We start from the raw sequence: 25,541 nt of genomic DNA on the forward strand, positions 1-25,541 counted from the left end.
AACCAAAGTCACGGTCATCACACAAGCCACACATAATCCCTTTGCCTAAACTTAACAGGTGTAACTATAATAGGAAATTCACACACAAGTGCACAGCTGTGTGTGCGGAGCTCATTATTATCCGTCGATGTGACATCTGGGCCTCCCCATTGGATTTTGCGATTCTGTTTTATGTTAATGGCATCAAGGATGGCAGACACAGACCGTGCAATGCATATAGACCTAGATCTGAAAAATATTGTGTACATTTCAAGGGATACATATGAGCTACTTTGCACTGGTATTACGTGGGAGCAGTATCGTAAAGGTGCATGTATTTAAATAGTATTGTGTATATATATTTACGAATAAACATCTATTTCATGTTGTGTTATATTATCTTTTTCAGGTTGTGTTATACGTGCATACTGCTTCTAATATGTAATGTAATTAAACCACTGACAGTGCCAGTAGCCTACTATGCACTGTCATGAAAGATGCGTACATACAGTATGTCCCCCCCCCCCAAAAAAAAAAAAAAAATCGGTCTATTTTTTAAATAATTACAAAACCATGAAGTCAATTTTGAAAATGTTTGAATTTTGCAAATACTCCATTTCTTTGGCCTAAACACCTAAACACCTAATGTGTTTTATTTCATTTCAGTCACGCATCACTGCACAAAAAGAGGACAGTATTTTAGTTGACCGACACATATGCCCCTTGTCACGTTTTGAGTAATATATCGTATACATTCCAAGATGTCACGTTTCTGAATTGTAATATATATATAATGTTTATACTTTAAACAATACAGTTATATATAACAAATGTCATTTTAAATTGAAATATGAAATACATTTTTAGTTCGACATTTCACTTTCTGAGTATTGCTTTGTTGTTTGCTCTCAGAGTGGTTTATTGGACAATTTCCTCGTGACAACGAAATGACCTTGCCGAGCAATGTGAACCTCACTTTTCAAAACTTAAGTCAATGTTTGTTTGTTTTACAAGCAAAAGCTTAAGAGCAGCATAAAAACATTGCTGATTAGATACCAGCACATTGTAGTTAACTAACTACCCTGAACAGGGTCATCAAACGCATGGATGACCAGAGACAATGACCAAAATGAGAAGGAATTATACTGGTAGTATATTCTGAACGAACTCCAAAGTGCTGGTGCGAGCTAGCAGGCAGACATTTTGTTCAATCAAACACTAAAGCCCGCACACACATTCCCGATTTTACCGGTTTCCCGGATCACTCCATCACCGGTACACGGTTAGACCGCTACGTTACCATTGCGCATGCCCAATTCCGATGGGTCACATGATGATCAGTCACAGATGACCAGTCATATGATGACAACCATGTGACTTCCTTCATGAATCTGATTGGTTAAAAAGTTGCGTCCGGTGCATTTGGATCCGGTGAAATCGGACGCAAACAATCAATGATGTATGGTTTCATTCGGTCGCCCGTTTTACGGTCAGATCGGCCCGAATGTTCAGCACACAACTCGGTACGATGGCCCGATGATCTGGTGAACCGGTAAAATCAACCTACCGGTACACACAACTAATAATGATACGAATGGTATTTGAAGTTGTAACTGTATCATAGTATTATTCTTTTACTCCAGCGTTCGAACCTAATAAATACACACTCAACAGTCTTTAGCTTGCCAAATAATGCTGTGAACAGATATAATGCTGCCCCGGACACCAAGCTTTGTTTTCGATCACTCAGGCCGTGTGTATGATATGCTGCTTCAAAGAAATCTTTGATACTTTTTAATACAAAATTAAGTTTATCAAAAGAAATTAAAATCTGCTTCACAAAATAAACATGAAGTATTTTTTTTAAATCTCTGCCCTCGTTTCATACATGGACACAATATTTAACCGTATTTTTTTTCACCGCCTCAAAATAGCATTTTCCTTAAAATGTGTTTCTAAATTGTGCACCATTCATCATTAAGGAGGTTTCACACCAACCCCTTCATTTCAACGGGATCGCAAATTGCAATGAGATGTGCTTGAATTTAATATATATTTACATGCTTCACTTTTGGGGGAAAAACAATACTCAACACTCAGTGAACTGGTTACAAGCAACCATCACGAATTTAGTTTCAGTACTACGAAGGGAACGCTCTTTTAATAATGAAAATGGAGCAAATGCGTTCGGTAGATGTGCATGATAGAGTAAAGTTTTTTTTCCATCCGCAAAGAGAAATTCAGGTTTAGAAATGACACTCTAAGAGACACACTTCACCTAATTCATTACAAAAAAAAATATTTGGGTTATCGCAAACATAAGATTTGATTGTTCAATTACATCTGGATCATGACACACACAAAAACATTCTGCCTGAGTGTGTAAAAAATGCTCTGACAGACTTCTCAGCCAAAATGAGGGGAACACTTTGTGTAAAATAACACAATCTTTACGTAGCCACTCATTTACACTAATACTATTCAATCTGTGTATAAAATTTACCATAAGCTGATTGAAAACATTTCTTGTATGGTGAGCATAGTAGAAAACAGAACAATACTCGATCAAGACAAAACAAAATAACCAACACCGGAAATGCAGTTCAACCATTAATAAACATTGGCACGCCTTTAAAAATACAGTATAATCTTGATAACACCACAACAGATATGCCATTTCCTTTAACCGGATTATCCCGCGGCTTGATGTCCACTCGGGTGGGACTCGAATCCACGACCTCCTGCTTTCTAGTGCAGACGTCTTACCACTCGACCACCGAGCTTACACAATTTTCTCTCGGGAGGTAACACACTGAGTAATCAGTGTTTATACGTCGGTGAAGGGCAAAACCCAACATTGATTTACATCACCCCGACGCAAAAGTTCCATCTTAGGAATAGTTGCACGGTAATTGGTTATCAGCTGATTTTTGCTCAGCGTATATGTATAAATTTGCTAAACACTATTTTTCATGAATGTGAAATATATATGGGCCAATAAATTGATGGAGTTAATAAGCAGAAAATACCCGAGAACCAGTACATGTAATACAAATTACACGATTGTTTCGTTGGTAACCTGCCTTTCTAAGCATGTTTCCGTGATTAGCAGATTCCTGTGCTGAGCAGCTCAATTCAAGTTGCACATGGTCTATAGACGAATTTCAAATTAGCATGGAAACCGCGGCTCTCAGTGCTAAGTCACTGTATGCATTGAGGGCCTCTTCTTTTTTTAGTCCTCTCAACACAAGATAGCACTGTTGCCTCGGTTCCAATGCTTATTGGGAATTTGTCTAAAGGGGTATAAGCCTTTTCGGAGTTCCAACTGCGCGCATTCGTAACCTGTGACAACGCACATTATTTGTCTCAAATGCCCTTTGACAGTACCCACAATGCACAAACAGCCTTTTTGTAAAGTCAGTGGCGCGATGATGTCAAAGGCCATTTGAGACAAACAATGCGCGTTGTCACAGGTTATGAATGCGCAGTTGGAACTCCGAAAAGGCTTATTGTAATGCTGTTCTATTCTGGCAGAGTCATCATCTTCACTGTATTGAGCAGACTTTTGATATGGATCCCCCGGCGTGTTTGACCATGCTGCTGCGGAAGATTTCCGATTTGCCTATCTTCATCATCAGCATGGTGGAGACGCCTAGGTACTCGTAGAAGTCCACGGAGCCAGACTGATCCACGTCGACTTCCACCATTGCCTCCTGTGCAACCGAAAACACATTAAACTTATTACCGTACATAATTCACCAGTTGCCCACAGCTGATAAAAAACAAGGGTGTCTCAAGCAAGGTTGTGCAAGTAGATATCCTTTAATTTCTCAAAAACAACTTAACATGAGTATTCCATCTTGATGGAGCATATTAATTATACTCTTGTGTATAATCAGTGAAAATGCCATGGAAATTCGTTCATGCAAACCAGAGATATAATAGATTGTAAAAGGCTATTGGGTTTCACCAATTCCAATGGGATTTACTCAGTAAGTGATATCAGTGCATCAGATTGTCACATACATCCCTATGTGAACCGTTTTCGTTTTGCTGAAAGAACAGTTACCTTTTTTGTTATCCCTGGACAGAACTTTAAAACGGTGTTTGCGTTTAAAATTTCGTAACTTGAAAAGTACATGAGTGATTTGAATGATTCGTGTACTATAAAAGAAATCTTATTTCTTGGGCTTTCATATCCCAGATTTTGAAAGTGCTACATGCAGAACTTCATTGTCAAATAGGTCCTGCCATTAGGGTTTCCTGTTTTACTCAACCTGTATAAGTTTAAGCTTTCCTTTAAACGTTAGCAAAGTTTACCTTAATTTGTCTTGGCTTGTAGTAATCGGCTACCGTAGACTGGATCGCCTGTGTCATCTCCATAAAATCAAGACTGTAGTCTCCATTCGTGTCGTACTTCTTGAACTGCTGGTAGTGTTCCCGTATCTTGGAGAAATAAAAGAGATATTATCGTAATTGACGACTGATTTATCTCTGTACCAACACTAATAAATACGGAAGCGTGTTGCATGAAAATATTGTATAAGACGAAACTGGTTCCAATCAAAATCTTGAAAACGGTGATTATTTATAACTACGGGGCATACATTTGCAAAAGAAATGGCATTAAGCCTCACACTTTAGATGTAATCATGCGTTTCAGTCAGGCAGATTGGTGCACAATATGATGGAATTGTTCATTTGATGATAAAAGCATGAAATTTGGCACACAGTCAGAATATGTCATGAGAAATATATTTTGCCATAGGGCCATCTCAGATTTGTCCTTTGAAAAAAAAAATATCAAAGAATAACATGCAATGGCCGCCATTTTGAAAATTTTGGAAATTGCTTGCGATAGCCCTTTAGCCAAATATGTTTCCCGTGACATACTCTGAATGTGTGCCTAATTTCATGCTTTTATCATCAAACTGAACAATCAAATCACCAATCTGCTGTATACTATTTATGTTTTGTATGTTTGAAAACTAAGCCTGAAATATTTGAATTCCTGCACTCAGAGAACCTCTTCCTATCGTAAACAGTGCATGGACATTTTTAAAGATAATCTGTCAACAACTCATTTATGAAAACCACAGCACCGCTTCGCAATGCAAAGATATCGGCAGTGCATCTTTAACAGACAGAATTTCTCACGATTTCTGGCCCTTTTACCTGCTCTTCCGAGATGTGTGGGAAGCAGGTGCGTGCTGTCGCGGCGTCCAGCATCCCCGTCTCTTTGTCGATTAGTGCTGGATGGTCTGTTGAATAAAAGGAACATGCTTTTAACTGCAGTCAATAGAGGAATTTCAAGTTAGCATTAAAACCGAGGCCCTCATTGGTAAACCATTTTATGAAGTGAGGACTTTTTCTAATCATCTCAACAAAAGAGAGCGCTCGAGTTTTAATGTTTATAAGAAATGGACAATATTCAACATGTTATCATGTATTTGTACCGAAATCAAGACTTCAGTGTTTTCTTTCAAATGAGCACAAACTAGTCAGAATACTGCTATGTAGAGTCTCTAATATGCCTTTATTAATGTCGAAAAAACAATAAAGTCGGGGGACTTTTCATAGCATCATATTGCTTGCATGTTGTTGATTAGAAACTCTTTATGTATCATTGACATACATTGTTACAACGTACGCAAGAAACACGAACACTCACTTGCAATGATAAGCATGGAATCTATATTGCTTTCATGCTTGAAATGCTATTGAATTATATTACAGTTACAAAATAGACAAAAGTGTAATCGAGTCACTAACAAGTAAATATCAGGTCATGACAAGTCAATCACAAGGCACTAACAAGTCAATCACAAGTCAGTTACAAGTTTAGTTACAAGTTAATCACAAGCCAATCGCAAGTCAATCACAAGTCAGCAACATTTTTTAATCACAAGTCTGGCTAGAGGTAACAGAAAATTAATGTTTATGCCACAGTTCACTCGAATAGAATGTCTCTGGACTTGAGACGGTCACTTGTGATTAACATATGACGTGACCACAACTTTGGATGAAAAAGCAAAGCTCCAAACCTTTCCTGAAAAAATGAGCGGCATTCAAGCTGAAAGGGGTCCCTCGCTGGTTTCCTGCGGGTTTTTTTTTTCAAATTGACGTGAGTACGCAGCAACGACACCACAAAAGCAACATGGGGAGAGGTAACATTAGAAACATAAAATACCAAGCAACAATAAATAAGCTCACCATAGAGCACGAGCAATGAGAAAACAAAGATGATGATGCACATATTTTAAATGTTAGACATCACATAAAAACATTACAAAAACACACTTTGCTAGACATGCACCGTTCATGCGCATTGATGACAATAAGCAAAGCAACCAACGTTTAGCACTACATTTCGAGTCAATCTTGCCGTTCTGAAAAAAAAAAATCTTCATCATTTGTCAACACGCTGTAATTTCATCTGATGGAAAGGCTCATTTGTCAAAAGCAATTTGCTCTGGACACAGTTGCATAGAAAATGTAATCATTACTTTTGTGGGAAACACGTTTGCGTATTTGTACTTTCCTTTAAAGGGTAAGGTTGTACTATAAATAATACTACATCGCCAATATAATTTGTCTGGTGAAAATGTTTAACACCTGCTGATCGTCATCGCAACCAACAGCCAAGTTTGCAATGATAAAACAAATCAGTTTTTGTGTTAAGAACCCAGAATTTGTATGTGCTTTTCAAAACTTGAAAGTAAAACATAAGCTTAGATCTTTATAACCATTATAGCTGCTTTTCAAGCGATGCAGTATACACACAAACATGTACACATAAGAGTATTTCAGATTTACCGCACTGCTTGCCATTGCGATGCATAAACTACAATCGTATCATCCCAGTAAATACGTTAGGGTCACCGATGTGAATATGATACAATACTGCACTCAGCAAACGGAGGCAAGTGGCACTATAATCAAATCAGGTTTCCCAATGAATATTTAAATTGGTATTTCCGAGGAGTTATGGAATCAAACGACCATACTGCAGTATGTGGAAGTATCGGAGAACTGCGATCATGAAAGCGAGGATAGCGTAACCAGATGGAATAAAATGAGAAATGGCTTCTGTCTATTTGTCCTATCAATTGGAATGTACAAAAAGCTGCGGTTAAATTCAATTGATATATTTTTGGTAAAGACAGTCATGTCACTTCAGACACGAAACCAATTATTTCAACATATGCCCTTTATGTTATTTCATGCTGAGCGATAGGGCCCAAACCCATGAATGTGATCTTTGAAATGGCACGGTTCTGTCAGTGATTTGTTTTTTGTTTTGGTGGATATTTTTTTGAAAGTACATGTATCTAATTGTACGGCTCATAGCAAAAGATCGCAAATTTAAAAAAAAAGTTGTGCCTCAAACAAGCAACGAGCAATACAATACAATGTATGTTATGAAAACCAACAAATCCACTGAACAATAACATCAATATTAAGCGGTGTTAAGGATGAATTGCATTTTTTAATGCGGCTGCTGATTTTTTTTTAAACACACTGCAATCGAGAGAGTAAATATATGAGCAATTAGAAACACTGAAATCTAAACAAAAAAGTGGAAGCTTAGTCGGATACCTTTCTCGAGATTTAATTCCCCATGCCCAGTCAGGGTACTCTTCGGCTTGGGCTTGCTGTCTTGGGCAGGGTTGTCATTTTCCTTAGAGATGTCCTTGTTCCCGTTACTGGCCTGAAGCTTACCCGACCCCCGTGGTTTCCTCGCAGACGCCATGCCGTTCCGTCCTCCGGGACTCGGACTCCTTGACGGCTGACGAGGGACGAGTGTGGACCCAGACGTTTCCCTGGGACTCAGGGAAGCAGGAGGTTTGACAAGGGCGGCCAGGTCTGGTGGCACGGGCGATGATACTGCCCGCCGTCGTAACGACGGACTCCGCGAGGACTCCGAGACCGAAGTGGTTCGGAGCTTTCGGGCGACGTTCGGGCTACGTGCGGAGGTGTTCGTGTTAGGGTTCGGGGCTTTCTGGGAGCCACCACGCGGGGACTTGGTGATGAGACCGACCTCATCTACAGAGATCTTGGCCCTGCCGGACGGCGCCCTCCTGTTGGCTGCTCCCGTTGCTGATGACTGTCCGTTGGCTGGCGGGGTCTCGATGAGCGGCACCGTCGAGGCCCGGCCCAGGGATGATAGGGCGGGGCTGGAGCTCGGGTGGGGGAGCTCAAGGGACGGGACGCGACGTTGGGGTTGGGAGGGGCTATCCGGGGGACTGGAGGTTGGTGACGTACTGGGGGAATCTCCTATTGTTTCAAGATGGCGATTGACGACAGGAGCAAGTATGCTTGGACATTAATTTAAAGAAAATACCATTACATTAGATCGCCCGAACAAAATAAAAAGTTGAAAACAGATGTACGTATGTTAATTAAAAAGGAATTAAACTGGCTTTTTAACACATTTTTGAACCCTTACCTCGGCCTTGTCATTCGTTTGACTGGATGTGCCACGATATCCTGCCAAAAAAGATAAAATTGTTCATTCAATTACATTATTAAAGCTACAGCGAAACTCCACAGTACATTCATAGGCCTTGTTTATCTCTTAGTGGTTTCAGTGTCTTGTCTGTATGGGACGTTTCGATCGAGGACTTTTTCGTCGACTAGTGTTTGATTCGTGATCTACCAGGCATGAGAATGAATTTCAATAAAAAGAACAGGAAACTGGTGGGGAAAAAAAGCAGGAAAAAAGATGTGAAATCAGGCAAAAAAATACCCCAAAACAGGCTCAAAATAAATAAAAACGCGGACATTTGAGCAAAAAAAAAAAAGGAATTCCTGCTTAAACAGGAAGATTTTCATGCCATGATCTACGCATGTGCATCAACAGAAACGTGCGAGCGTTATTTGTTTAAACGACATCACGTCACATTATGACATCATTAACCAGCGATGCCACTGGCCTCGGCAGGCCAGTACTGAATGTTCGACCACAATATAGTCGAACAACGGTTGACTAGCTTTAGTTCGACAGAAGTTAGTCTATTATATAGTTCGCAAGGCTTGCTCAAAGTTGTTGGTTATACACCGCCTTCATTTTGTCTAGCAAAATCACGCAGCTTTTACCTCTGGGAGAGCAATGTAATGAAGCGGCAGGTCTGCTTTGGTGATGTCTAACCGTGCCTCTTTAGCCCCTGTCAAGATGGCGTCCAGTATCAAGTTCATCTTCTGCATGTCATCCTTCCTCAGTCTCCGTCCTTCCTGCCTCTCTCCCATCACCCTGAACAAATCAACAAAGGAGTCTTTAATCACATAATAATAATAAAAAAACCAATAAAACAATTTGTGCTGGAATGTCATTGACAAATTGTAAACAAACGAAGCACAGATCAAGAGCAAAATGTATTTAGTTTCTTTGGGGGACAGGAGGACATTATTTATTTTGTAGGTCTATGTCTGTAGATTAGGAATTATGTGTTGAATAAATTTACAAGTGCAGACATTTCTACTCAGAGTTCTTAGAAGAGCGACTTATACAGAAAGACTGAAAAAAACTAAAGAAGGAAATTCTGGAAAAAGTCAAGAAGTACAGTCAATCACAAATGCAACGGACCCGCATGACCCTTGTTAGTTTGTGTGCAACATTATTGATCTACTAGGTTTTTCCCATGCATGCTTTACTGAAAACTTCGCGAACATTTGTAAAGTTGGAAACCACTACGTATGTACACTAACCTAAAGTCCCTCTGAATTCCTTTGATGCACCCCACAATGAGCCTCTGTTGATTGATCAGTTCCTGGTCCAACCTAGCCAGGTCGACTTCCTTGGTGTAAAGCTGTCGCTTCAGAGATTCCACATCGGCTTCCATCTCTGAAAACAATTAGACAAATTAAATGAGATCCGAAAAAGTTATAAAAATATTTAATTCTGATGCATATTGTCAAGTCAAAATTGTTTTTATACCCTTCAAATTGTGTATATTACAAATCCCTTCAGACTTTTGAAGGGTCAACACTAACGATTCTTAGTCATGCAAATTTAAAGCGATGCAGTGATTTAATCCTACTTGAAGAAATTTCAAAATGTGAAACTTTACAATTCGTACCGTCCTTGGAAGCAAGTTTGCTGACGATGTCCTTCATTCGTTCTAATCTTACTTTCTCCTCAAGGTCCTTTAAAAAAGATTGACAAAAATACTTTTATTACAAAAACAATTACAAAGAAAAATATTACAAGTCTCGTCTGCGGCGCGGTCTTAAATTAAATAAAAACAATACAATTTACTATGACTAACAAAAGAGAATAGGGCCAACTGTAACTGCGCGCGAAGTGAAAGCAAGACAAAGCAGTACAGTATCGATATTGTTGAAAGCATTCAGTTAGTTAAGTATTTTTTTCCCAATTGCCAACCATAGTTGACTAACTTTGATTCGTCGATTGAGGCGATCTTTCATATCCTCGTGAGCCGCCCGTAGCTGCGTCAATTCTCGTGTGAGGTTCTCCTCTCGCTGTCTGCTGCCCTCCAGCAGCTTAGCCTTCTCTTTCTCCCAGAGCTGGACTGTTCCATTTCTTTGTAACCTGTCCGAGGAAGGAGTTATCAAGATATTTACCAAACAGTTATGACGGCTGTATATATACGAACTTTAGGCAGGCACTCTATTTGAGTCTTTACATGTGGTTAAAGACAATTGAAACTATGAATAGAAAACTCTAAACTCTGAATTTTGTCTCTGAAGATAAAGAAAAATGGTGAAGTAATCGTGAATGGTGAAATTTAAAAAATAAATATCTGAGGATTTGCTGCAAGTTTCCAAAAACCTTCCTGGGTCTTTGGCCGTGCTTTGGGATCAGCAGTTTCTAAGCCGCAGCGAAATTCCTATACACACCTACTCTGAGCTCACAGTACTTACTGAGCTATGATGTCTTGTTTTTCCTTCAGCTGCTGTTGCAGCACTCCTTTGAAGTGTTTCTCGGAGCTAGACGACTCGGCAAGCTCCTGGTGTTTCCATCGCAGGTCGGCAGTCTTTGTCTTCTCCTCCGCTAACTTTTCTGTTGAAAACAAACAAAATACATATTACACTCATTATTTTCCTGAATGTGATCAGCAAGTCTGGAAATAATACGAAAATAGTTAAAGGAGCACAAAACCCCGACCATAGATTTCGAGGCCAAATCATGTAAAAAAAGAAATATTAACGCATTATGCAGTTGTAAAGTGCAACATGTTACAGCTATTTAATCCCAATGCGACAAGAAGAGTTTGCTGTTGTCTTTTATGACCTTTTTTTTTAACATTCCCACTTTTCGTAGAATAGTTAAGCACATAAATGGTGGTGTTTAAAACCATTTCGAGTAAAGAAAATAGCACATTATGATAATAATTTGCATCGAGAAGTAAATTCAATTTTGTTTTTGTTTTATTTTTGTTTTATTTAAGGTCGCTGAAGATGAAAAAAAAACAACTATTGAAGAAAACGATTAATTAAGTGATATTTGATAAACGTACTCTGTAAATCTTTTACATCCAGCTGGAGTTTCGATTCCTTCTTCTGGGCTAATTCCTTAATAAGAAAAAGAACACAGTTAAATATAAGACATAACTCTAAAAAAAACACGAGAAGAGAATATGATGCTCCACAACATGAAATATATCGTACGGCAGCCAGCGGTGATATAAACTGGCCGAGGCTGAACAATTAAGCGCATGAATATGAGTATTTCACGGCCATACCGCTCCAACCCTGATTATATCAGTGCGTTTACCGATACGATTATACAACAAAATGCAGATGCCCCGATTTGGAGATGCATTGGTCTTATCCGATCGAAACCTATTTCCACATTGTATACATGTACATGTAAAGGACAAAAAGCCATCATCAATGGTCTTAAATATCCAATTTAGAGGCCGAGAAAATGTCAATCAATGTTGACAAAGGACGAATCGTGTGCCAATCAATGCTAATGTATCCAAATTTCACCTTTTCCATATGTCGCTCTATACGTGCGTTTGACACTATTACACTTCTCATTCAATCCTCATTCAATTCAATACTAAACATAACAGCAGGATGTGACTAAATAGAACAGCTGGTGAACCGCAATACATTAAATGATTGGCAACCTCATTCAATCCTCATTCAATTTAATACTAAACATAACAGCATGATGTGACTAAACAGAACAGCTGGTTAACCGCAATACATTTATTGATTGGCACATACATGTAACTCATCAATAGTGTATGACACGGCAACAAGTGCATGAAACAGATGTTATAGACCGCAAAGTGACAGATGATTGTAATCTGCCCTCTGGTCGATCTCGTGATGACACAGATCAGTCGGCGACTGACTTTTCAGTATCTGAATCTTCGCCTGAGCTACGACAATCGGAAACAAACTAGTCGCTGATTTTTTTTTTGCTAACTGAATGTAACAGCGACAATATGAAGACGATCGGCATCGGTCGGCGCTCAAAATAATCAACAGTCGCAAGAGTAGAAACATTTCAACTTCTGCGAAGTGTTTCTGACGGGCGGAAACCAATCGCAATCGTGTAGCCAATCAGCGTGCGGCACAAACGGCCGAATTATGGCGGTGGGATGTCGTTTGATTGTAATCAAAAAATGACGCAAGCGGTTAGAATTACAGTCTTCCAGCCATCGACAACAGAACTACTTCAACCTCCTGTTGAATGCCTTAAAGACTTTATCTTCTCCAAGTCCTCCTTCTTACACTATCGAACTGCGATTCAATGTAAAACTGCCAATGGGTTCTTTCGGTCAGTTGAGTTTGGTATCGATCGTTTTCGCCTCACAAGTCACGGGACAAATAGGATTGCACGTTCGTTTGGTGAATTTTTTTTTTTTTACTATTAATGATTGATGGATGTTGAAAGTGTTTGTAAAGATACCCAATTCCACCTCATTCCTGAGCAGAGGAATAACCACGAGGGGCATGGGGGAGGGGGAGGGGGCACGTTCTCCCAGGGGATGTCCGTGCCCCCGGATGTCCCCCTCCCCATTTAAGAATTGAACAAAAGAATATATGCATAATTTGCCTTCAGTGCCCCCCCCCAAAAAAAAAAAAAAAAAATCTGTGCATCCACAGGTGCCCCCTCATAAACCCTGGTTATACGGCACTGTTCTTGAACTGTCATTACCATAAACTTCAAACAAAAATGCTGGCAAAATACAAGTCTCATCCGACAACTGATATTGAAACAACTCTGAAAGACACTTTGTGAACTTTTGGAGGTGCTTTGTAAACCGCATCAAGGGTTTCGAGAGAGGGTCTAATAACAACCTTATCCTGCCAAATTCCCTGAGACCTTTTTGTGGGGGGGGGGATTTCATTTTCTTCTATCGAGCAAGGATAAGTCCGTAGGTTTGTGCGGTACGTAATAGGTTAGTGCCAAAGAATCTTTTGTGAAAGATTTTAGGTTCTTGGAGGAAGCTGCACAATGTCAACGTTTCAAGCAGTATGGCGTGCTCGTCGTCATGAGACTAAAACTCTGTGACTGCAGTTACTCACCCGTAGTCTGTCGTCAAGCGCATCCTTCACATCATCCAATTTGTCCGTAAAGTCCAGGAGGATTCTGGCAATGTTCCGCCCTTCCCGAGGTTCGTCAGACGGTTCGTGGCTGTCCAAGAAATGCTCGCGGATGCGGCTCCAAGAAGTGTCCTCCTAACAGCCCAAGAAAGCGAAGTATACGGTTACATATTTCTCAAGACAGTGATTGGCAACCGAGTTGTCAAGGCAGATACAAGTAGATTTCAATCGTAGCACTTATACCTGTTACAGGCAAAACCTTGCAAAAGCTTTCGTAACTTCAACTACAAGAGCAATGTTTTATACACATAAGGGGTTTAAAGAAAACTGTTTAATATTTTGCTTCAGTAAAAGCGGTACACATCAATTCAAGGGCGGATCCAGAACACAATTTTGGGGGGGGGGGCAAAAAAAGATTTGGTCCCTCCCAAAATGGGTCCAAAAAATTACGGCGTGGGGTTCGGGGCCCGCTTAAGGGCCCCGAAATTTTTTTTTGATTCTAGATGCTCTGTGGTGCGATCTGAGGCAATTTCTGACCACTTTAACCAATGTTTTTTTTTGGAGAAAAAGATGGTGGTGTACTCATTGCCTGCCTTTATTGCGATGTCACATAAAAAAAAAAAAAAATTGGTTTCGTTTTGGGGGGGGGGGGCATGGCCCCCTTTGGCCCCCCCCCCCCCCCGGATCCGCCCTTGCATCAATTCGGTATTTTTTTCACATTGACGTAGCCGCACAGAATTTAACGAAGGGGGAAATAGTTTGGGAAGAATGTACAGTTCAGATTAGATCATGCAATTGCCAATTTAACGCCTTGATTATAAAAATTAATTCCTATATTGAAACTTTAAAGTGACTACTTTAAAGTTTTCATTTGATAAATTTGTAATAACGTCTGCAAACTTCACAATATAAGACAACACACTATTGTTTCATATACGTAACAACAAACTGATTGAAATAACAACAAGGTAAGTTTGCGGAAACACCAGGTGAAGTTAATCTCTTTTGCGAGTTTGTGATGGTTCTGAGAAGAACCGGTTGTGAGAGGAACAATCACAAACTCACAAAAGAGATTTATTTCACATGGTGTCTCCGCAAACTTCTACCTAGCTGTTTTCCCAACCATGCAAACGTTCCATTCTTCTGCTTGAAATAACTAGAACAGTTTGTGAAACTGATAGCACAGATTTTAAATAGTGGATGCCTTACAATTTCTTGAAGTTTCTTTTTAACCTCGGCATGCTCGTTACCGGAAATTCCTCCTTTGTCGTCCAGCACATCGGCGAAGGCCTCCAGGACGCGCGAGATGCCGTTCCGGAGCTTGTTGAGACGATCCCTGTGGAACACCAGCAGGGATGCGGCCCGGTCCGCCGCTTCCATTCTACCAACGGATCGCTGCTGCAATTTACAAAGAGAAGAAAAGGGTCATATCGCTCAAAATGTTCATAAGATTAAACCTATCTTTAGCTATGACGAGCACAACCATTGAAAGCTTAACCATGTCACAAGTTGAACGATTTGAAGCTTTGCAAGGAGAAAAATTACACTTGAAATATAGTTTGTTTTTAAAGTACAGTTTATCACGAGCCAATATGGCCCATCAGGCCGGCGTTTATCTCCAGTTTCCTTGGCATGAAACGACTGGGAATATTTCTATCCCCCTAGATGGGATGCCAGTCCATCCCATGTTACTCCCCAGCTAATACCGGTACCCATTAATACTCCTGGTAGAGAGTGGCAAGTGGGGGTGAGGTGGCTTGCCCAGGACACAACATATGGCCAGCAGCTGGATTCGAACCCCTGACCCTCTGATCATGATTCATGAACCCTAACCACTTGGCCACACACCCCCTCACACTTGAAATATGGGTAGGGGTAAGTGACGGTGTGAGATAATGGGTAAATCGCAAGAGAGACGCTTCGGTCTGTTTTCCCTGCAACAGTCGATAGGCGTGACATCCCAGATTACATTTGATCGTCTAAATTAATTCTCGTCGTTGTGTCTTCATCAACTACATTGTATCTTGTTGCATCGAATGCACTCTATCGTGCCCCAGTTGTCACCGGCTTAAATACTAATATTACCGCCTTCGTCGTTAATATCGTGATTAGTTTTCAACTAAGTGTCTACTTTTCCTCACTCATCAACAACTCTCATCGTCGTCCACATTCGACAACCGTTGCATTTGGTTGCGACTATAAATCCATATTAAAGGTATAATAGCCTTCTGTTACCTCTTCCTAGAAATGTCCTAGTCCAGAAATGCCGAGACCGAGTCCCTGCTAGTGGCTTCACAAAGTTTTAAAATTATTCCATTCAATCAAATCTCAATCTGCTACAACTGCGAGGCTGGAGGTGAACTCCGACGGGAAAGGCAGAGTGATCGGTACAAAGCTCTGGCAAGGAATTGACGGAAGTGCGGCGTTTACCTCTGAACAAATTGTAGCTATTTGTCCGCTTTTCAAACAAAGTTTCGGCAAGAAGGGCAGGGTAGGCAAAAATCAGGACGAAGTTCTTGTGACGAGTCGACGAGATTTGGCAAAGTACATGCGCTTAAAAACGACCCTGGTTGCGCAAAAACATGGAATTTATCAATTCCGATAAACAATCTATCATAACGGTCAGTCATTTCTAGGTCGCTTTTGTTCTCTTGTACATTTATAATTTGGAGATAAGCAGACAAAAGTCGCCTTGTCAATCCGGGGAGATTTTCTTTACTGGGGGACGCATGACTAATGTGTTTGCATTCCTCGGCCTATTCAATTCACGTAAACTAAGAACATAAATGTAGGCCTGTATACGAGATATCTACAGAAACTAGGCCGGGGGTTCATCAAACACTCAATTTGTGAATTACGAGAGAAACACAAAAGAGGGATGTTTGCCAAATCAAACAGCTCCGTCAAACCAACATGATTAGATCTGACGTTTATGAGGACTAAACAATGGCGAAGTCCAGGGTTCCTGAATTCGGTACATTTTTCAAATTTATATATATAGGCTAACTGGCATTCCACACTCAGACATAGGCCTATATAGTATAATGTGCGTAAACCCAGTGGGATGGAGAGGATATACCCCCCAGGGGTGGGCCACTGGATCATCCCTCTCCCTCAGAATTTTGTGGCGAGAAACAAAAAACAACAGATGTTGAGGTTATCTTGTAACTTTTCAAAAGTCAAAATTAATAAAAACGGAGGACAAACAGTACAAAAGCACCGTTTGATGTAAAGTTTAAGGAGGTATGCGCGGAAGTTTGCATTAGATGATCATTTGTATCAAGAACAGCGCTCCCTGTTTTCATCGAGTTTCCCTCCCCCCTTCCCCGATTTTCAAATTTCCACAGCCGGGGGATTTTGGTCAACCCCCCCCCCCCCCCACCCCCCTCTTGCTGACACGGATTTACGTAACTGCACACAGATATCTGATTGCGTTATCACGCATGGAGGGCCGTCAATCATCATCATCTATCAGCATATCGATCACGTGACCAGAAAGAGGTGAAGATGACGACATTTCTTAGCAAACTGTTCAGGACTGAGCATATGCGTACTAAAAACACAATTAGATTTTGTTTTTAAATTAAATTGTTATCCCTCATTGACGTAATGTAAAAAAATAATCTGTCCATTTCCTTTTTTGGGCTTTAAAGGGAAAAACCTTCTCAAACAATACTCGGGAGAGACTCGAATTTCAAAATCTGCTGCATGGTGTAAATGTCTATACATGTTGGAGGTCGTGGTTCAAATCCAACTCTATTGCTTTAATAGTCGAGACAATTATTTTGATAAAAGAATGGAGGTTCCCAAAAGAACCAGAGTCTGTTGTCTAAAAATCAAGTGCGGGTGCACAATAAGCTCTGGCCGTGTTAGACTCAAGCGAGTTGCGAGAAGTCTTGCATGAAATCAGTCAAAATGATTCCTGCCAGAGCTTAAAACTGCGACGCCGATGTTACATATGGAACACCATATAGTCATTTTTCGGGACAGACAGATAGACAGCCCGACAAATAGGCAGACAGACAGACAGACAGACCGACCACCAAGTCACATGTAGAAGTTCCTGCCAGAGCTTAAAAATCCTGACTGTTTAGAATAAATATTACTCTAAATTTACGGCAGAAAATACTTCACAAAAAGAACCACTTCAGCCGAACTCGAGTGAAAACTCGATATTTTCAATTGGAACAAAAATTCACTCGTCTTTCTCCTAGTTTTCGTCGGATGGAGTGACTTTTCACTCAAATACAGTGACCCATTTTAATCTTAGGAAATAATATTAATGAAACATTTTATCAACCGCAAAGTTTATAGACGGTTAATAGAATTTAAGATGATGAATTTTTGGCGTGTACTTACGATCTCAAAGACTCCAATTTGCCAGCGCAACTGAAAACAGCAAACTGACTGAATGCTCTTATTAGAGATGATACCCCCTATATGTAATTCAATAATTCTTAGTCAAATACGGATACACCTGATACGAGCTGTCTAAATGCTGAGGGATATAGATTACTTTAGTTCCGGGATCAACGAGGCGACGAATTATACGCACCAAGGAGCAACTTTTATGGAAGGTCACCACCAGGACAGAAACTCAGAATCCGTTCATTTACACCTGTTGCTATTTACACAGATCATAACATGGAAACAAATAATAAAGCAACCTAGTTTCATAGAAAAGGAACAAGCGAAAGCACGGGTAGACGATACCAACGCCTCCCCTTCGTTTAATTTAAAGAGCAGCTTTCTATACTGACAACCGGCTATTATTTTTTAATATATGAAATAATGAGATATTAGCGTTCCAGCCCTTATGATTTGACCTAGTCTGAACATTTGGGACTCTCAATACTAGTGTGTATGAGCATGGATGTAGGAATAGAAAAGCATTAACCTTCCTATGCAAACATACATTCTGTGCCAAGTTGTACTTGCAGTCAAAATCATAGCTACATGAAAATCATGAAAGGGCTGTAATAGATGTGACGTCCATCGATGTAATCACCGTATCAACCCAACACTTTAATTCATTTAATATTAAATTTACTCAGAAAATATCAACAAACCATGCACACTATTAATTAAGTTACGATATTAATTCCCCCCCCCCCCAAAAAAAACCTCTATCTTCCAAATGGAAACACACACAGTATGCAACACCTAATGTTGGAAACTAGAACCCAAATGTTGGAAACTAGAACTCAGATGTTGGAAACTGGAACTCAATTTCAAGAATTCAAGTAAAAAAAAACCAAAGAATTTACTATTCGTCTTACGCTAAACTATTTCAGTTTCTGGTATCCGTATATCACATCAAAGCAAAAATAGTAACAATTATATTCTGCTTGGCAATATTCATATACGATACCATGAAATTATACACGTAACTACCCTTTCAACAACTATGGGAGAACAAAGGCACTACAGTATTTAGGTAAAAAAAATACTTCAACAAAAGCCTTCCACACAATGAAATACCACATCAATTTGATGTGAAATCATCCAGAAAGCAAATATCGAACGGATGGTGTTGTCAAAGTGAGCTTTGTTTCGCTAGACAACTTCAGCCCCCAAATGTATCAGAGAATCTTCGCACACAACGAAACATCTTCGCGACTTGAACAAAATGGGCACAATAATGTTTATGTTGTTCGGTAGGCTGATTACAATCGTTTGCATTCTCCGCTTGGCAGTGACAATACTACACATTTCTGTGACACTTTCAATCAATTTTACAACCACACAATTTTCTTTACAACCATACTGTAGAGCTCCTCCGTGTGGAGTAGGCCTACACCGCGCAAGCATAGTGGATGCCCAATCGAGTGTAACCCCAATAGTTCACCACAATTTCATCATCCTTACCTGTGAATTGATAGTTCATATAATGCACTGGTGGTTACATTTTGTCTTCAAGGGTATATGTAATATCCATCGACTGTTTCGACACACCATTTCTTTCACAGGTGCGTGAACGTCCACATATCACCGACAAGGTGCACAGCGTACAGCACTCTGATCGACCTCACATGCCGATACACGCGATACAAAGCTTCTATATAGTATTATCGATTTTACCGCGGAAGCGGACAATGATTCAAATTCACTGCAACAAAAGCGAAACAGCAATTGAGGATGGGCCATTGAATGGCCGTTGCCAGCCACTGCGCCTATTTAAGTATCTAGCAGTGACTTTTGGCAGGAGTCGTGTACAGGATTGTAGCTATTGGGTGTGAGTGTTGAATTGGGAATATTGGAGAACATGTCGAGTCAGATGGATAATAGGACAAACATTTCGGTTCGACAATCCCAATAACAAGATGATCCTCGGCTAATTAAAGGACTAAAACGCAATTGAAGATGGGAATGGCATAGGGGTATTAATGTCTTTAAACCGAATTTTTTTCTAAACACTGTACCTAGTCTTCCCTTGAGTGATTGTGAGAAAATTTATTCAGTCGGGGGCAACACCGAGTATACAGTGTTTATAAAAATACATCGGTGAAGGGCAAAACCTAAATTGAAAGATCATAACTAAAACGAATTGCTGCCAGGGCACAATAATACCAACAAGGCGGCCAAAAGAACATCAATCGACCAAAATATTAACATAAACTTAGAAGCAAATCCTAATATATATCGAGTCTTTGAAATAGAAACGTGTGTGAACAACTACAATTTTGCAAAGGTGCAACCTTACCTTTCCAACATCAAAATAAGGACGTTTCATATAGCCTGCGCGCACGAACTGTGCAATTAGAACCAAGTCAGCAAGTCAGCTTGTTATTTGCGTGATGCAAGTATGACAGCGACTCACGATTTTATAGAACACGTGCATATAATTGTAACATCAACATAATTGACCTATCGGCGTTTGCGAGTTAGCCACGCGCCTCAGACAACCCTATGGAGTTTTGTACGTTAAGTTTTTATTTGTCTCAGATTTTGCGCGTTCCGCGTCCATTGATCTATCATGTAATTGAACAATATTTCACGAGCTGCGTTGACGCGATTCTACCGCGATAGGTTAATAGTAAAAGAGTAACTTTAGAATCATACCGTATGAAATCTCTGCATGGTGCTCACGTGCAACGACCGTTTGGGAATACAGCTATATTCACTGGCGGTGATACGACGCAGCTAATGGGGATACTCGACACCCATTATAAAAGCGTCGCACCCAAAGTTGGGTTAATCAGAAAACGATGGGTTAACATGATTTTTATCATTCGCGAGTACAATTGCACAACTCCGAACGACTGTCCAAAAGCCAAAGGCTAAAGACAATGATTTATAAGTCATTGGTTAACGTCACAGAGCCATAATGGGAACGCGGCTGTGTAGGACGAATAATGGCCCATTAGCTTCAACCTTAAATTGCACGGGTTTGGATATTATCATTGAAGCAGCTGTGTTTGTACTTGGTAACTGCAATGTCCACATCCACGCAAGATCTAACATCGCAATTAAACTTCCAGATATTAAATAAACAAAACAGCTCCTAAGAATATTAAAACAATTTCTTATTTGCTGTGAAAGAATTAGTGAATCATCCCTTTTCTTCCAATTTTTTTTTATTTTTTTTTGTTCTGCCAAAGCGAAATGAATTACAACTAAAAGTGTATACATCAATTTTAATAACACGTGCATGTCAGCCACCATTGTTGGATTACATATTTCTTTACGAAATGGGAACCGCGGTACAGTTTGCATTGGGTAAGCATCAGTATCGACCTTATCTTTGGAGTGTTATTTTTTCGTATGTTCACTGTTTAAAGATCCCTGTTTACACTTGTCACCAAACCGACCTGGATTCAAAGGGCAAACTTGCAGAACAAACCCACACTAATCAGATTTGACATTGTACAAGCACATACACAATTCTGTCTCGTGTATCTTCTCGTGTCGTTGATTTTATTTATATCTGATCTAGAACAGTTGAACAAGGCAGTGAGGTTTGATGGACAGACGACAACGCAGCATCATGATTCAGTAGTGTGGTGTGTCGATGCTTATTTGTGACAAATTTGAATCTGTGGGTAAATTTGTATCTGTGGGTAATATATTGTTGATGTACCCTGACGTGGCGCGGCCCCTAACGTGGTGCACTTGTACATTACGCATGCGTAATGTCTGCCAATTGAAAATTGGTCGGGTGAAAAAAAATTACGAGGGAAAGAAACACAAGTTGAATATTTCTGAGACGACGTCTGAACATTATGGATTTAAAGATGCACAATTATAACTACAGTGATCACCTCACGAAATTGAGTTGTATATCATGTTGCTAATTGTGAGTTTTTCAAAAGCAATTTTTCAAATGTATTAGGTTCGTAGTTAGTTCCCTCTTTTAAAATGATGCAGGCCTCAGAGTGCCGCTCTTCATCAATATGTTTTTAATAGGGTTTAAAAATCATAACATAGTTTTGTATTTTAATGTTTTCCAAGTGCCAAAATATAAGCATTTATTGTTTTTATAGGATGCACTTAGTAGCAGAAATACTGCAAATTGTGTTGTTAGCTGACTGCTATAATGTGCATACGGTTAGGTCAGACCGCCTAGACGTCATGCAAACTGCTCAATTCTGGAACACTTGTAATGAAAATCTTATAGGCCTAGAGGTATATTGACAATGTGGTTATTTTTGGCATTATGATATTAAACTAAACTGTGGGTCAAATTGAATAAAAAAAAGATTAAAGAGTGTTTAAATGACATGGCAGAATTACAAAATGCAGGTTTTTATGGGTTATAGTTAGGCCTACATTAAGTAGGCTTCCAAGTTAAATACTGGTTTTTAAAGGTTTTCAGGTTTTAGGATTTCGCTGTGAGGCCAGATGATATTGCACTATACGAAATTAATATGATACAGGTATCTTCAATATCACTTCATTAATCCGTCAATAGCAACATGAATTTTTAAGATGGTCGTATTTATCTGTCAGTATTTTCACACATAATCTATTATATTTCACACATAATCTATTATATTTCACACATAATCTATTATATGTCTGTATGTGCACGTATAATCTACGCGTTAAGTCGAAACACCTCCGTTCAAAATGAGACAGAACCATAGCAGAATATGCTGGATTTTCTGAGAAGTAAAAGAAAAAAGTGTTTTTTTCTCTCTCAAGTGTATAAATTAGAAACTGAGCTAAAAGTGTAGGACTACATGCACTTTTCGAGAATTTACATAGTGAAAAGTACTTTCTAACTCTGATACCGCTTCTAAATTTACTGCAAACGGATATTTCTGGTTATATGACTGCTGTAACCGTGCACCGCTATATAAGGCTACACAATAGACTCACGCGGCAAAGTAAATTGATCCTATTCTTATGCGGATTAAAGTTGATTACATGCAGGGCATTAAAGATCGGCATAAGAATTATTCCTAACTTCATTTCAGCATTCAGTATTTCCCTGGGGTTTCAGCAATGGAATTTGAAACACTAACGAGACTGTGCAAAGAACATTCACTTGTATGCCTTCTAGAAAAAGCCCTCCCCGCACCATTTAGAGTGTTCAACCCGGCCCCCTGCGTTGTAAATCTGCATATCTCCGACATACTCAGCAAGGCTGAAGAACGTTCATTTTCAAGAGGATTTAAGTTTATCTATTCCAGGATTTCAGAACTTCCTCACGACTAAACTTGATGTACTTTTTTTTCTCCAGGCAAAATCCACGAATCAAGCTCATACATGCAATTTCTATCTTTGGTCGTAACCCCATGGACTTCAATTCGCTCGTAACAAGAATTATTCCATAATTAAGCGTTATTTATTGTGGCCAAAAGAGAAGAACGTGATTTGAAGTATTACAATATGGTGGGTAGTAAAAATTGAGAAAGTTTGTGGATACATTTGTACGCAATTGCACAGCAATTATCACAACCTATACACAATATTAAATCGATCCGAGTTTGAGACACTATATAGTCCGTAACTATAGTCGTGATATATGGCCCCAACTAGGATAGTGGACACGCTAAAACAAACTTACCTTGAAGGCTTGATGCTATGGACCAGTTGCTTGCTATCTTCCGTGTATACCGACAATAAATCAATTCGTCCCACCACACTGACTCACAGCAGTGACAGCACAGGCATCGTAACTTCAACATCAGCTATACCAGAAATAGCCAAAATACTTCCATCACCGAACCTGGTTGTCAACGTAGAAATATAGGCTACGCACGTATACATACGTTCGCACTGAACCATGCAGTTCCGGGTGCAAATGTACCGTTGTCAAGTAGCGCAGTCAGTGTACACAGCGAGACAATCACAAAAGCAAGCACACACTCGTGGAGGGTACACACAATGTTTCTAAAAAATCGCGGTGGGACAGACTGCCTCATTGATAATACATAATCGCTTACCCGGTAGGCTCTATTTGTTCACTTGAAGAAAAACGGGTTCTTTTGTGAAAGAGATCGCACAAGTATAAACTGGCAAGATCTGAAAGGCATGCAGGCAGTCAGTGAAAGCGCTTTTCATGCCACCAGACCATGAGAAAGGTGTTATGAACTCCGTGTGGAATAAGGCCACACTAATCTAAATAAACCCACACCGGATTACAGTTCAGCCCAGCAAAGTCAGAAAAAAATCTAGCTGGAAAAAAAATTAATTGAACAGTTCATGTGCGAACTAATCATGAGATCCTGAACTTTTGTTTGCACATTATGTGACTCAACTCAACAAAATGAGACTTGAGGGTTTGCATGGTGGACATGATCAATGAATGGGAGGCTTGCGCTAACACCATGAGAATGAAAGATATCTCGCAGTGTGGTTCTGAGAAGAACCAGTTGGTTTAACTCAACGTTTCGAACAGTATGCTCTGCTCATCATCAGGAGACAGCCTCCTGATGACGAGCAGAGTACTGTTCGAAACGTTGAGTTAAACTAACATGGTTCTTCCCAGAACCACACACCTCACTAAGACTAGAGATATCTTTCATTCACATGGTTTTACAGCAAACCTCCCGTTCATCCAACAAAAGGCGTCACAAGTAGCAAGATCAGAGCTACCTTTGAGAAATGAACATTTTTAATAACAAATCATTCACTTCGTAAATCCATACACTGTAAAAATAATGGGCAAAACACTGTTCCAAGGTTAGCCAAAATAAACAGTGACGACTAAATTTGCGGCAAAATGGAATTTTGACTTGCACGAAATTAATGGCCTGGCACGAAATTTCGGGCATACAAACACAATTTTAATCGGTTTTAACTTGTAGAAATCTTAGAAAAGTTCAAGTTTATCTATGCGTTGAAAATTCAGCCTCTGATTATTAGAGGTCAATCAAATCTGCATTAGTTACACTTTTTTACAACAAGTTGCTGTCTTCAACAAATTGATTACTTGACGAAATAAACATTCTCACCAGATGAAATTGAGGACAGATTTCAGTGAACGCCTTTTTCTTTGTAAAAGCAAAGTTTCCGTTTATTTCCATACTTCGTTGGTTAGGGAGAAAATGATAAAATAAATCATCAATAAACAGCCGTCTGTTCTTTTCGGGAAAGTCCCGGCCATGTTTCTGGCCCGGCATATAGCGGGTAACACCAATAATCGGATAAGACACCTTTGACCTCGGGGGCTACGCAAGATACCAACATGTACATACAATTGTATTCAAGGCCGAGCATGAAAACCATAAAACGCAATCGATATCGATCCAGCTTATTACATTGGCACCAATGGGTCTTTCCAATTACACCAGTCATTTAAAAATAAAAATATAAATCTTACATTTCTTAATAGATCTTTTTAAATTGTTTATTTTACACAATAAAGCTTCGCTGACGGAGTAAACCCAGTGGTGTAACTAAGGGGCGGGGCATGGGGTCTTCCCTCCCCCGGCCTCGAGACCTGTGGCTAACCCTGTCCTCAGGAACTTACGGGTGCTTTTTATTAATCATTGGAGTCCCCCTACTTCAGAGCATGTATATGTCCCCCTATAGATTGGAATTTATACGCCACTCACTGAGTAGGTATTATGACCAGGGGCGGATCC

The 25,541-nt window shown here is 39.8% G+C and overlaps 1 protein-coding gene across 4 annotated transcripts; it reads right to left on the reverse strand.

Moving 5' to 3' along the window:
• Positions 1-2,107: 2,107 nt before the first annotated feature.
• On the reverse strand, positions 2,108-23,835 carry LOC119723545. Of its 4 annotated transcripts, none has more exons than XM_038194251.1 (15): positions 23,519-23,833; positions 14,716-14,904; positions 13,489-13,641; positions 11,460-11,514; positions 10,864-11,002; positions 10,378-10,531; positions 10,059-10,125; positions 9,688-9,823; positions 9,079-9,232; positions 8,429-8,469; positions 7,579-8,297; positions 6,024-6,077; positions 5,155-5,240; positions 4,300-4,425; positions 2,108-3,692 (listed from the first exon to the last, which is right to left on the reverse strand). In XM_038194251.1, exons 2-15 carry the CDS (start codon positions 14,884-14,886, stop codon positions 3,525-3,527), a joined length of 2,223 nt encoding a protein of 740 aa, XP_038050179.1. In that variant the 5' UTR covers positions 14,887-14,904; positions 23,519-23,833; the 3' UTR covers positions 2,108-3,524. The 4 variants fall into 4 exon arrangements, with proteins under 4 accessions (XP_038050179.1, XP_038050177.1, XP_038050180.1 ...); XM_038194249.1 differs by lacking the exon at positions 23,519-23,833 and adding an exon at positions 19,375-19,544 and having other exon boundaries at positions 3,499-3,692; XM_038194252.1 differs by lacking the exon at positions 23,519-23,833 and adding an exon at positions 17,866-17,929 and having other exon boundaries at positions 3,499-3,692.
• Positions 23,836-25,541: the final 1,706 nt, after the last annotated feature.

This window comes from Patiria miniata, unplaced genomic scaffold (genome assembly GCF_015706575.1).
Source record: "Patiria miniata isolate m_02_andy unplaced genomic scaffold, ASM1570657v1 HiC_scaffold_17, whole genome shotgun sequence".
In the NCBI taxonomy this organism is placed as follows: Eukaryota; Metazoa; Echinodermata; class Asteroidea; order Valvatida; family Asterinidae; genus Patiria; species Patiria miniata.